Source organism: Amblyomma maculatum, chromosome 2 (assembly GCF_055883805.1).
Source record: "Amblyomma maculatum isolate TAMU_Amacu chromosome 2, ASM5588380v1, whole genome shotgun sequence".
NCBI lineage: Eukaryota > Metazoa > Arthropoda > Arachnida > Ixodida > Ixodidae > Amblyomma > Amblyomma maculatum.
Genome location: NC_139345.1, coordinates 168,001,560 through 168,014,023, shown reverse-complemented (window position 1 = coordinate 168,014,023; position 12,464 = coordinate 168,001,560). Strand labels below are relative to the sequence as shown.

The 12,464-nt window shown below is 47.7% G+C and overlaps 1 protein-coding gene across 1 annotated transcript in view; it reads right to left on the bottom strand.

Moving 5' to 3' along the window:
- The window catches only part of Cad96Cb (protocadherin Fat 4-like Cad96Ca), a 283,447-nt gene that overhangs the window by 23,727 nt on the left and 247,256 nt on the right, over positions 1-12,464 (bottom strand). The window contains exons 5-7 of the mRNA XM_084595510.1: positions 6,031-6,123; positions 3,022-3,129; positions 565-666 (exon numbers count right to left, since the gene is read on the bottom strand). Of these exons, the coding sequence (XP_084451636.1) occupies positions 565-666; positions 3,022-3,129; positions 6,031-6,123 (303 nt within the window). The remainder of the gene's footprint in view (positions 1-564; positions 667-3,021; positions 3,130-6,030; positions 6,124-12,464) is intronic.

Genomic DNA, 12,464 nt, shown 5'->3' with positions numbered 1-12,464 from the left:
AATTCAAGCCATAAAACGGAAGTACCAGCCAAAACATTGCACGTTTGCGATGAATTAAAAACAACGTGATGTGCAGGTTGGCATCCTTTCAGTAAAAATTTTATCCTTCAGATTATTGCCCTAGCTTCCGTCACATAATGACATAAACGTTCGGAGTCAATGACACTGCAAAAGAACGTGGACGCTTCAACAAAGAGTCTGGTGAAGAAGGCGCGCCTTATAATTTTTTTTCTTCGTGAGTGAAGCGAAGCTTTGTCCAGCTTCTATTAAGCATATCTTGATAAAGGTCTTCCTTTGGAGCCCAGCCACCTCGATTCATGACGAAAATGTATACGCTATAGCTGATCTTCCAATTACTGAACAGCCGTCTATCGACCATCCATCATCTGCGAATAACTTTTGGCCCAGGAAAGAACATGGCGTTACTACTAGGGCAATGCTGTTTCCGCACTTTGACACAGCATTAAGCTTGAGGTTATACTTTTACCACATTCTGATGCAGTCCTGTGTGAGTTGTGTCGCATAGAGACAAAGCAGAGCACCACACTGCGATCGACTGCTCACCTGTGCCCGGAGGGTGACGGTAAACTTGGGCAGGGACTCGTGATCGAGCTTGTCTTTCAGCACCAGCGTTCCTTCCAGCTGGCTCTCGAAGGCCAGAAGGTGCTGCGCGTCGCACGGGCAGGTTCGTTAGAGAAGTACGCTGCTTAACTATTACGAAGTTAGGCATCGAGTGTAGGAGGGAATACCGAAAATTAAGCTGGTGAACAAAGAACCATCCATCGCAACAGGCTTTGGCGAAAATTCATTACTCTCAACTGAAAGTTTTAGAGAAAGGGCATTTCCGCAAACCACCATTTCGAGCTTCGAACTAGTCACGCATCTTAGTTCTGTGCAGAAGTGATTTCCGCATTATTGGAGAAAAGCAGAGCAGCTTCACACCAGATCACCGTGGTGGTTTTATCTATGCAGGAGCGAGCACCTTTTGCACTATGCTCTTGCAGGCATCAATCACAAAAGTAAGAAACATTCACCCTTTCAGCGGTTAGGACAGGCCGACAGGATGCACGAAGGGGGCATAAGGTAAAGCCCTGTGGTGTAGCCTTTCAGGTCTTTTGTTCACGGTATTCGTGTATGTGTAGAGTTTTGCCAGCTGGGACAAAACCAGTATACTAGAGACAGTTGCGTTAGTGTTCTCCGTGTAGGTTGCTTTGATTTAATACAGCGCACATACAAGTGAGTAAATTTCAACCATTAACTTTTCTTAATGAGGTCATTAGTGCTACCAAATGATTTGGTAACGATTCTGGCAAATGGAATGCATGGTTCTCTTGCAGACGAGACGCACTCCTTCAAACATACAGAAAAATAATGCGGCGGCATGATGTACCTAAAGGTAAATACAAATATAATTATAATGTAGGCGGCTGATGCATTGGTACAGCACAAATTCGGACATGTAAAACAAGATTCACTACAAAATTAAAGTGAAGGAAACAGAGAGAGAGAACTGGCACTCTGCTTGTTCTATGTCAGAGGAATAGAGTATATACTGTGGTAAACAAGCCCACTATATATAACTATTTTGATTGATTTCAAGTAATACGTGCGGTGCACTTACATATCTATCTTTGACCGGAAGAAGGCAAAGCGTGGCAGACCCAACGTCTGCACGCACACAAATAGAGGAAGCATTTAAATAGAGAATAATCCTGAAGTATTAAAAGTAAACTTGCGTATGCGCTGAGAAAAGAGTGAAGGCTGCTAAGATTAAGATGCCAACAGTGCATGGCCGTCCTTTCGAAGATGCGTGCTTTCTTCGCAAAGTTGCGGGTCGAATTTTGCCAAATGAAGCAGCAAAACAACGTGGAGTGCCGTAAGACATGCTTCGCATTGCATAACAAGCAACCCCACATCAGACCAGGAAAAGCTCCACCAAACTATTCGTAGCGAGTGAGTAATCGATGATGCGTGCCAATAGTAACAGGCACGTTACTGTGCTGCTTCGATCGCAAACGGGAATACATCGAAAGAGCGCATGCTACAGACAACGGCGGAGACGCTCGATGTGCGACACGGGCCTATTAATAGTTGGTTTTGGCTAGACGCGCGCGACTGCATCAAGCACAGCTTTATACATGTAAAAAAAAAAAAAAAATAGGTCATCTTGTCATCGATATAATCAAAGACGACGCTAGGCAACCAGAGTAATTAAGAGTAATGGCATACGTATACAGTGGCGAAATATAGAAGCGAAGAGTCGCTTTTCTTAGCGCTTCGTAGAAATGTCGTGGTCGTCGGTTTTTCTTTGAAAGGCAAATGCGAAAAACGCCAGCAGACAAATCCGCGCACACCTAGAAGAAACCTTGGCGTCCAAAATACATCTGATGATCTCAACTAGTTCTTCCCAGGGTGCTGCTATGACATTAAAGCGTCAACACATTGTTAACAAAAAAAAAATCGCTGCCTATAGCGCAATCTACCACAGCACAGCCTTGGTAGCTGAAGCTTTGTAAATAGAAAACATCAAACTATAAGCATTTGGCTATTTGCACGTAATTCGAGCACACGCCAACACGCTTATTTCCCCAGTTGGCTCTTTGTAGATTAAGCGGAGGAATGCTCGAATCTGTCTGGGAATTTGCCTTTGTTACGAAATGTGACGATCACATTGCTGTTGGGGCATACTACGAGGTATGGCTGTACGAGAGAGAATTGAAGGCCACAGTATTTACGTCTTACAATTGCCAAAAGAAAAATAGGTTCATTGATTAGAATTATCGAGAATAACACAAAGCAGTAATGAATGGGCAAAAGAAAAAAAATTCAAGCAGTAAGGCGGCCACGAAGAAGTGCAAGTAAAGTAGAGAGCGGCCAACACAAACCCCGGAAGTCAAAATGAATAGGAATGTCGGAGCAACTATAATAAAAACGTTAAGCAGAAAAAGGGATAGAAGCAAAGGAATGTAAGGAACAGAAAGAGAGAAAGAATTTGTGCGTGTGTCACACAGCGTGGCCTACCGAGTGCGGTCCGTCTTCGACGTAGTACTCGACCGTGCTGAACGGTCCGGGCTGGTCCTTGTCCACAGCACGGATGCCTTGCATGACCGTCGTGCCGGGCGCCGTACTCTGCGGGTCAGCGATGTGGATGAAAAGCACGCTCAGCACAGAAAATAAAGAAACGCTGCCTTTTCCCCCGCTCTGCAGTTTCCCCTTTTCTTTCAGGCCTACAAGTAGGCTGCCACAATAGACGAGTCGCTCTTGTGCACTGCACATTTCTTTTTTTTATTTCCCTCGTCTATATGCGGTACCAGCACCCTTTCACTCATCTTCCTTCTGGCTATGGAAGACATGTCTAGCGAAACGTCTGGCACTCTTCTTCTTGTTATTGCTGCCGTTGTTCTCCACAACGCCTTCTCGCTACCAGAAGGAAAGTGCTCTTGTCCTTCTACAGTTCAACGCGGGGCAACTGCTTTTCTACGAGCGGGGCGAAAACGAGAGAAAAGACGCCCGGAGGAGCTTCCGCGTTTTGTCGGTGAGCGCGCGACGCATCCCTACACGCTTTGAACGCTAGTCGTTTCTGACTTGCTCGCGTTTTTTTTTTTTCCTTTTTTTTTTTCTTTCGCCCAGCGCTTTTGAAAAGTCTGAGCGCGTCGCTGAGCGCTCCGCGCTACTCGGACCGCGAGCGGTCGCGATGCGTGGCTCTGTAGCGACGCGTGACTTCATTATCCGAAACGGCTTCTGATCCCGGCATGCACTCTCTTCGCCTTTCAAGGTATCGGCTAATCACCGAGGAAGTCGCCGCTAGACGAATTTACGCTAGCGTAGCTCAGAAAAGCGGCAGACCTCGGATAGGAATCTTCGCAGTCGCGTATGGGTGCAGCGTAATCCATCGTCCTTGCATTTCCTCTTCTTTTCTCCGGACACGACTCTGCGAGAGCACGCTCAAAAGTCTATTCAGCTTTTAAGCGGGATTACCAGGCGTGGTAAACTGTATTTACTGCGCTTTCGTTCCAGTACTTGTTCCGGTCATGAGGCTGCGACAGCTGCCTATCGAAGCCACTTAACGTTAAGGAGTGGTGTACGTGGCTTCGTTACCTTAACCCATGTACTACAACCATCGGAAATAGTGCGCGGCTCATCGCGTCGGTGGATTCATCCGCTTCCAAACAATCTATTGAGACTTCTTGGGAATTCCCTGATTTTCAAAGTGATTATATTATAGTCTAAGAAGGACTACAAACTTTCAGCACTTGGCATTCTGTTTTTCATTCGCAGCACATCAAGACAGAGCGACGGTCCTTGTCATGAATATTGTCCTCCGCGTATTCGGGATGGAGCCCTGCAATGGAGATGTGCGACCACACTCAATAAAGGCAGTTCATCGGCGAGCGACTTGCTCTCCGATGAAGAGCAGCTTTGGCACAGCATGCTGCGCCAAAGCTGCAGTGCATGTACTCGTGAATCCAGCGCCCAAGCATTCATTTCCATCGTCTTGGCGTAGCCCTGGATCACATTTAGCGCTTGTCAACCTGATTTCAGTCCACACTATCGCTATACCATTCATGGCCCCAGAATAATTTTTATTTCTCAATCTTGAGCCCCGTTTAAACGTTAGGCTACACCAAATGCAGCAAGGTCATCAAACTGCACTTCGTTCTATTTCCTTAATTTAATTTTTGTAGGTGGTATGTAGGACGTGTTGCCCCTAAAATGCAGACACGACAATGCCGCAAAGTGCGAACAATTCGCGTATTCTAACTTGTCTCGAGAAGGCTGCTCAGGTGCGATGAGTAAACGTTGCCCTAATGAAGTCTCACAGTTGACATGCGGACCATCATTGCACCCGTATACGTTCGATTCGCAGACTGTCTGCAGTACATACTTAACATGATCCCCATGATAAAGTACTTTCTTCCACAGGTCTGCCACGTTACCGCCGAAACGCCAGGGGGGTAAACAAGATGTAAAGAACCCACGAAACGTGCAGGTCAGCACTAGCGCGGTAAGGACACTCACAAGTAAAACAATTACGCACGAGACTACATGCAGGGGTTAAGCCTACGCCTTCCATTGTGGCAACGAATATGTAGCGTTCCTTTCACTTCGAGCGTGCCGGCCGCGGTTCTCGGAACACGAAAATGTACAATACGGGCTGCTTTCCCGTGTGCATGCGGACATTGGCTCCAGATCAATGTGTCGCGCAAACAAAGGGGCGTTAGAGAGAACCGCCCCAAGACGGCGCTCCGGCGGCATTCATGAGTAGCATGCGGGCCGTCCAGGCGGTGACTTGAAGGAGGGTAACTTTCGCCAATTTTTCCTCCGTGTCCGCTGCGTGTTCGACGGGCATGCACTTACGTATGCATACGTGGAAGCCGGTAAAAGAATACGCTGTAGGATACGGAGGGCCGCAAGAATGGCTTAACGACGGCAATACCGCGTGCGACACTGCGTGTGTGCGACTAGCGAGGCGTGTTTCCGGTCTGGCACGTCCCAGATATGCCAGAAGAAAAAAGGAGTCAGCGGAAAATGTTATGCAAACTGGGCAACTTAATCACTCGCCTGTCGGCACCGGGCTCGCGAGTGGCTGCCTATACAGCGTAATAATTCTTCTGAGACGAAGACTTACGCGCTGTGGACACAGTTGCCCAAGGGCACTGACCACTGACCAGGTCACCGAGAAGGCTTTGCGAACCACAGCACGTTTTCTGTCTCAGTGCAGAGTACTAGTCGCGGATGCACAATTTTCAATAATCTCGGTTTTTCATTTTTGCATTATTGCGCTTCCCTAGGGCTCTCGATGCGAGCGTACAAGATGGAAGGCAAATGAGGGGGCACGAACAAAGCAATAATACTCGCATATAAGGAGGCAGCTAGCGGCTTTGAAAGTTATTCGGCAGCAAAGTAAGCTGTTCCTGGTTTAGGTCGGCCACTAGTCACAGCATTAGCATGGATATTGAAAGCTGCGTGACATAACAATGTTCTTCTCTGCAGTAGAGCTGGAACAAGCATTCGTTCTCCGGCACATACCTCGCTGATGTTCAGGAAGTATGGCGTGCCCTGGAACTCAGGTGCGTTGTCGTTGGCGTCCGTCACGATGATCCGAACCGGCACTGTAATGCTCTGCGAAAAAATGAGACAAAATGAAGATGCATTACTACAACTAGATACCTGTGTTTTCATTGTGCATTCTGGTACCCATTTAAATAAGTAAGTTTGGATTGAACAGAGGTGAAAGACATAATGGCATTTTAGCTTCATGACGTACACACGAGAGAGGCAAGAAATTATTACCATTATTTAGTTTGATAATGTGAAGAGAAGCACAAGAAAATGGAATAGGCACGATATGACTACACGCTTCAAATAGAAGACGGGACACAAAGGAAAAGGCAGTAAATATTTTACGCCAAGTTGCAAGCACACATGATAAAAGAGCGAGGCTTTCCCTGGCACCACATAGCGCGAAGTATCAATGAACTTGTGAAATATTCAAAAAATGACTCTTGGGTATTAGGCAATGCGTTTTTTTTTATTATTGGCTTTTTATAGCGAAGAACTACAGTGTTCACTCGGCAAGAACAGTGAGCTGCAACTATCGTGGTACAAGCCAGAGATAAGCACAATTATTTCATCCTGAGTCAATGTCAGAGCACAACGCGCCATGGTCATGTCGCTGCGTTCAGGTCTAGATGATGCGAAACAGGACTGGTGCTTGTGAACCAAACAGTTCGGACACTCCAGGACATACACGTATAGTACGCTACACGAATACGGGGCTGCTCCCCACCGTGACACCAATGGCCCAGTGCTGCCTTACGGAAATGCATAGAAACACGACGCAAAGTAAAATAAAAAAGTAAAATAAAAGTGACGTCACAACCTGCACCCTTTTGTCTTATTTAGTGACGGCGCTTCGTGTGTCGTTCCTCCTCTTCCACATCCGGTTTCCCGCTGAAGCAGGAAGTCAACGCCATCAGTGCGTGTTGATACAATGTGACAATCGCCGTGCGACAACGCCGGACCATCTCCACCGAGCTCCAAATTGGCTCAGCCTTCGAGGTCACTTAAGAACCCCCGTGGCGACCGCGTAGCTGTCCTGCCCGTAAGGCCAGAATGTGAAGCAAACACCAATAGACCACTACTGAATAATGGACCCACGCCGCAGGGCTCCGCGTCAGTCCTGCGCGCATGTCCTGCTTGCTGTAATTGCACCCTATTGAAAGGGGAATTTTTTTCGCAGACACCCTGCACCGCCTTCTTCGATTGCCGGTTCGCTGGTCCTCTCATCGACATGCACGCGACGCGGGCTCCTCGGCCTCGCCGTGAGAGAAAGCGCCGCCGGGGGTCCGCGACGCCGGCGCCGTCGGAGGTACGGCCGGTCGTTGCGTTCTCAGGAACCCTCTGTCGACGTCGTCGTCGATGCCGTGGCGGCTGTCGTGCATAGCGGAAACGAAGTGGGCGGAATCTCGTCCGGTGATGGTCCTGTCGGCGGTTAGAAAACGAAGCATTGTGGTCAGCGACCACACGTCTGGACTGTTTGTTGCAGGAAGGCGAGGACCGGAATCGAGGAAGATCCTAGTGGTCACCCGTAGAGATTTGCTAAAGCAGCGCGAGTTAAATATGTCGGCATAGTAAGGACTGATATTCGGCTATATCCGTAAATGACGAGGAGCTGAACAGTTCATTTGAGATTGTGATAGTTTTCTTTTTTTGCGGCAACATACTTCCTCTTGCCGTGGCGCGTCGCCGCAGACTCCATATGCATTGTGTCGGTAACCTCATTGCTTCCGCATTCACCGAGGAGTGGCGAATTTTTATCCCCAATGCCGACAGAGACCTATATCTGTTATTCCAGGGGGTACAAGTTTTCACTTAGCTTTACGGTCAACTTCTCTGGTCTCGTATGCTTGTACGAGCAAGTCTCTGATTGAAGCTCAAGCGAACCAGAGTACTTTAGCCATATCTATGTTTGGCCAAGTTGTGCACGCGCATTATAATGAAATTGCCGTCTAGCGCACGGGCCTGTGCTGCAAGGGGCTTCGGAGGAGTACCTTTTACCTTTCCTTATACTACAGCACTACAGTGCTATCACGCTTGTATTGTATAGACCTAGTGTACATCGGCACTAAATAAAACATGGTGTAAACCTAGGTAATGAAGAATAGAAGTGCGGTTTTGTTTCCCATTCGTTCCGCGACCCGAATGTTGGCCTGGTCATTTCAGTACGGCACATGCTATAAATGCTCCGCAGGAGACGACCTAGAACACTTGCAGCATGCCTCAAGGAACGCAGCGGAGCGACCTCCCGGCCCAAATAAACTTCACTACCCCTAACGTGTAGGCGACCCTGTTCCACCCGAGTGCAATAAACGTCGTTCGCGCAGAGGCATATAAACACCACGTCTGTGCATAAACGCCATGAGCATAAAGCGGGCTACGCGACGGGCGCTTCAAACAGTGTGCGTCCAAAGGAGTCGTTTTGAGCCTCGGCTACGCGCGAGAAATGCCAACACCAACACTGGTGCGTTTACGGAGCTCGTAAACGCCGCGTCCGCAACTGCAAAGCGGCACGTACACCAGTATAAACTGGGACTCGTTAAAAAGCAGTGAGCGTTCCAAGAAAGCCGCTATTCCCCAGGCTTCGGTATTTGCGGCTGTTCGAGTATGTTATTATAACGTGCGGTTGTCCCCTTTCATCTCGCGGGCACTTCGAGCGCATTTCCTGAAATTTTATGGCGCCATCCGTCACGCTTCCGTGAACACGGGCGGAGGCAACGTACACTAAAGGCAATGGTTGGCACTACAAAGTTTGCATTTTTTTTCTTATGCATTGGTTGCACGTAGGCCACCGCGGAGAACAAATCAAATTTTGAACCGTAATTCTGTTAGTAACACGCGGGAAATATCGCGCCCTAACTATAAAAGGAACCCTAAGCTGCATTATTCTAAACGATGCTCTAATATAAAACCCGCAGTAGTCTAAATCTACACCAAAGCTGCAGTAATCCTGAATCTGCTGCTACGTAAAATCAGCGGCAAGCCGAACGTTGCAGAAATCCGAAAGCTGGAGAAAAATATCGAGCCAACACTATAAGAATCCCGAAGCGGTGTGACATACGCGCGATAAAAAACAGACCACGCTTAATCGTAATCGAAGCAACGTTGAAGACTACAAAGCAGTTCAAGCTGATGATGATTGTAATGAGAGTCTGGAATGACTCGTAAGTGAAAGCAACGGAAAGTGTATACCCTGCAGATGTCAAGGGACTTAAAGCTATCTCCGCCCGAACTGCTCACTAGCCCCCTGTATGCATGGACTCGACAGCATCAGGTCGAGTCAGCGTTGGGTAAACGAGGTCACCCTTACGCGACCCGCTTGGTGTCTACATGAACTGACCCCTAGCCAGAAAAGCCAGAAAGTATAGCAGCGGCGCCTAGCGCCGATGTTCGAAGTTATTGTGTGAGCTTCCTCGTGTTTGATTCCGTTGCCTTTTACTGTCGAGAGCCTCGCTTATTGTCTTTATCGCTGATGACGGCGAAAGCATTCAATTTCACTGACGCTTTTGCCACGCCAGAAGCTCTTTGATCCCAGAGTTCCTCATACCTCGACTCCCTGACTCGACAGCGTCTACAGGCTTTTGGGCAAGCGGGTCAAGAGAGTTGACCTGCCCACTGCAGGCGAGTTAACTGGACTCGCTCCACCGCCTACTTTACTCGACCCGACTGCGTATACATGTAACTGAAAACTGATTTTTTTTTTACTTGCTAACTCTACTCGACTCTGTCGAGTTCATGTACACAGAGCTACTAGGAAGGAGCCGGAAAACAAACGTGACTCGGTATATTCGGTCCGAAAGCTCAGATGCCCAACATCTGAGAACATCGTACGAAGCGTTGGCGCATATATTGCCTCGAACCATTCAAATCTCTACTCGTCGTTATTATTTTTTTTTACAGCCGCCGGCATGCGCTCTTATCGCTGTGATTGTAGTGCACGGATCGATTCTGTACTCTTTCTTTCTTCATGCTAGTTGTCGTGAGACGCGGCTTTATCATTTTCTTTACTGCAGAAGCTGCTTCGAGATGTGTCTAGAAAGATTCCAGCTACGTACGTACAATGTGCTTCTACGATTTTCCAGGGTATGCTAGTCACCGCTTTCGGTTTCATCTGGATGTTTCTTACCGCCTTTAAATTGAGCGCTGACGAGTGAAACGGGCATTCGTAGATCAAGTCCGCCGAGCACGCTTGCTGCAATCGCCGCCGCCGGTATTGGTTGGTGGTTGATCCTGGCACTACGGGGATGGGACTGGTAGGTTACTGCCGCTTGCGGCGGGGATTAGCCTGCCACCATATTTTTATCTGTTGTAGGCCGTCTTTGCACCCGCTATTGTTTCGGTGGTGGACGACGGCTGTTGCCGACGCGCGTCTTTCTCCCTCTTCTCTTTTTCTTTCTTCTCTTTTTCTCTTTTGTCCGCACGAGGCAGCGAAGGTGGCTCAGCTACAGAGCCAGTAGCAGGCCAGTGCATTTTCTTTTCATTCTTCCTTCAGTCGCAACAACTATCGCCGCCACCGATTGCTTAGTTCTCTTGCTGGCGCAAGTCAGCCCAATGGATAGTTTATTCGAGTTAAATTCAAGCTTCCTCATTTGTCGCCAGTGGCCTTGTCACCGCTTCGCGACAATATCATTGGTCGGCGCACTTACCCATACGTGCGCTCATATTCACTCACACTCGCATTTCAGCACGAATGAGGGGTTGTGAGTGTTAGTGAGTAGACGTAAGAGTCATGAGTGTCACTGGCTGTGAGTGGACCTGAGTACGAGTGAGTAGACGTGAGAGTCGGTGAGTGGGCATCACTTTGAGTGATTTGACGTGAGTGATTATGGGTGTGAATGCGACTGGCCGGTATTGAGTCTGAATGGACGTGAGTATGAGTGCGAGTGGTTTGTGTTAAGTGTGAATGGACTTGAGTGGATGTGTGAGGAGTTGTGAGTGCGAATGACAGTTAGTGGATGAAAGTGTGAGTGCAAGCGAGTAGTGGTGAATGTGAGAAAATTAGTGGATTCGAGCAGATTGGTTGTGAGTGCTAGCGGATGTGAGTGTGAGAGGAAATTAGTGAGGGGTAGCGAGTGTGAACGTGAAGGCGTGATTGTGAGTGAGCCACCCCTCATAGTAGCGACCTGCGGTGCATATGGAGCCTGTGACAGTTTGCTACTGAGTGAAACAGCTATCATTGCGAGAGCCGAACAAAGGGATGGACATGAATGTCAGGCGGCTATAGAAGACGATAAAGCAAAAGGATGAATACCTCCTCCCTGATCGTTACTGCGGTTCTTAGAGAATTTGCAAGCCGCCTTCTCCACACCAGTACGCCACACGTCGGTCGCAAATAGGTCGGTACAATCGCCGCGCGCACCTTGACAAGCCATGATGTAACACCGCACGTCGCCTCGTAACGACTCCGAAACAATAACGCGCGTTGCTCTAGTTTCTTCGCAACAACGCGGTTCTGAAGCTGTCCTCACGTGCTTATCTTGTGTGCCCCATTTTTCCTTGGAATCGTTGCCCCCGTCTCTGACTATAGTGCCGTATTAGACCGTTATTCTCCTGGTGCGGTCTTCCGAGTAGCGGCTTCCGAGCATCGAAGCCTTATTTAATATTCCTTTCTTTATTCTTTCTTTTGCACTGAAAGGTGCGAAGTAACGACTGAAGGAACGGAGATGAAAAATGGCACCTTCACACTCGCGGACATAAAAATGCGCATGTTTCAAATCAGATCTAAAAATCACACGCGCTGGAAAACTGCCCCAATTATTATTATTATTATTATTATTATTATTATTATTATTATTATTATTATTATTATTATTATTATTATTATTATTATTATTATTATTATTATTATTATTATTATTATTATTATTATTATTATTATTCGACCGCGCACAGTGAGCTCAAAGCAAAAGCAAGCAACACTTCGCTGAAAATCATTGCCGCCGTAACCAAAGGGGCAACAGTATATAGGGCATTCTGCTCATTTTGCTATTCAGGGGCTGTGACATCACAGCGCACTTTCGGGACGCAGGGTAGGCTTTACATCACACCAAAGGAGCAGATGGGAATGAGGAACATCGTAGTGACGCCGGATTAATCCCGTAGCGATTCGGATAGGTGCTCCGGATTAACTTATGTTCTGTGGAGTACTCTAACGTGCGCTGACATCGCACAGCACACGGGCATCTTGTATGTCGTTTTCATCTAAACGCCCTCGTCGCTGATGGGATCTAACCGGAGTCATCAGGTTCAGCAGCCAAGCGCCCTAACCATCATCAAGCCAAAGTGGAGGGTGGAGAAGTAGCTAACCTGACTCGAGTCTACTAAACGACCAATAGATCATTTTACTTAAATGCAAGACCGCCAATTTTAGTTTCTAATGTTGCTTGAGTTATGCTCTTAAAAAA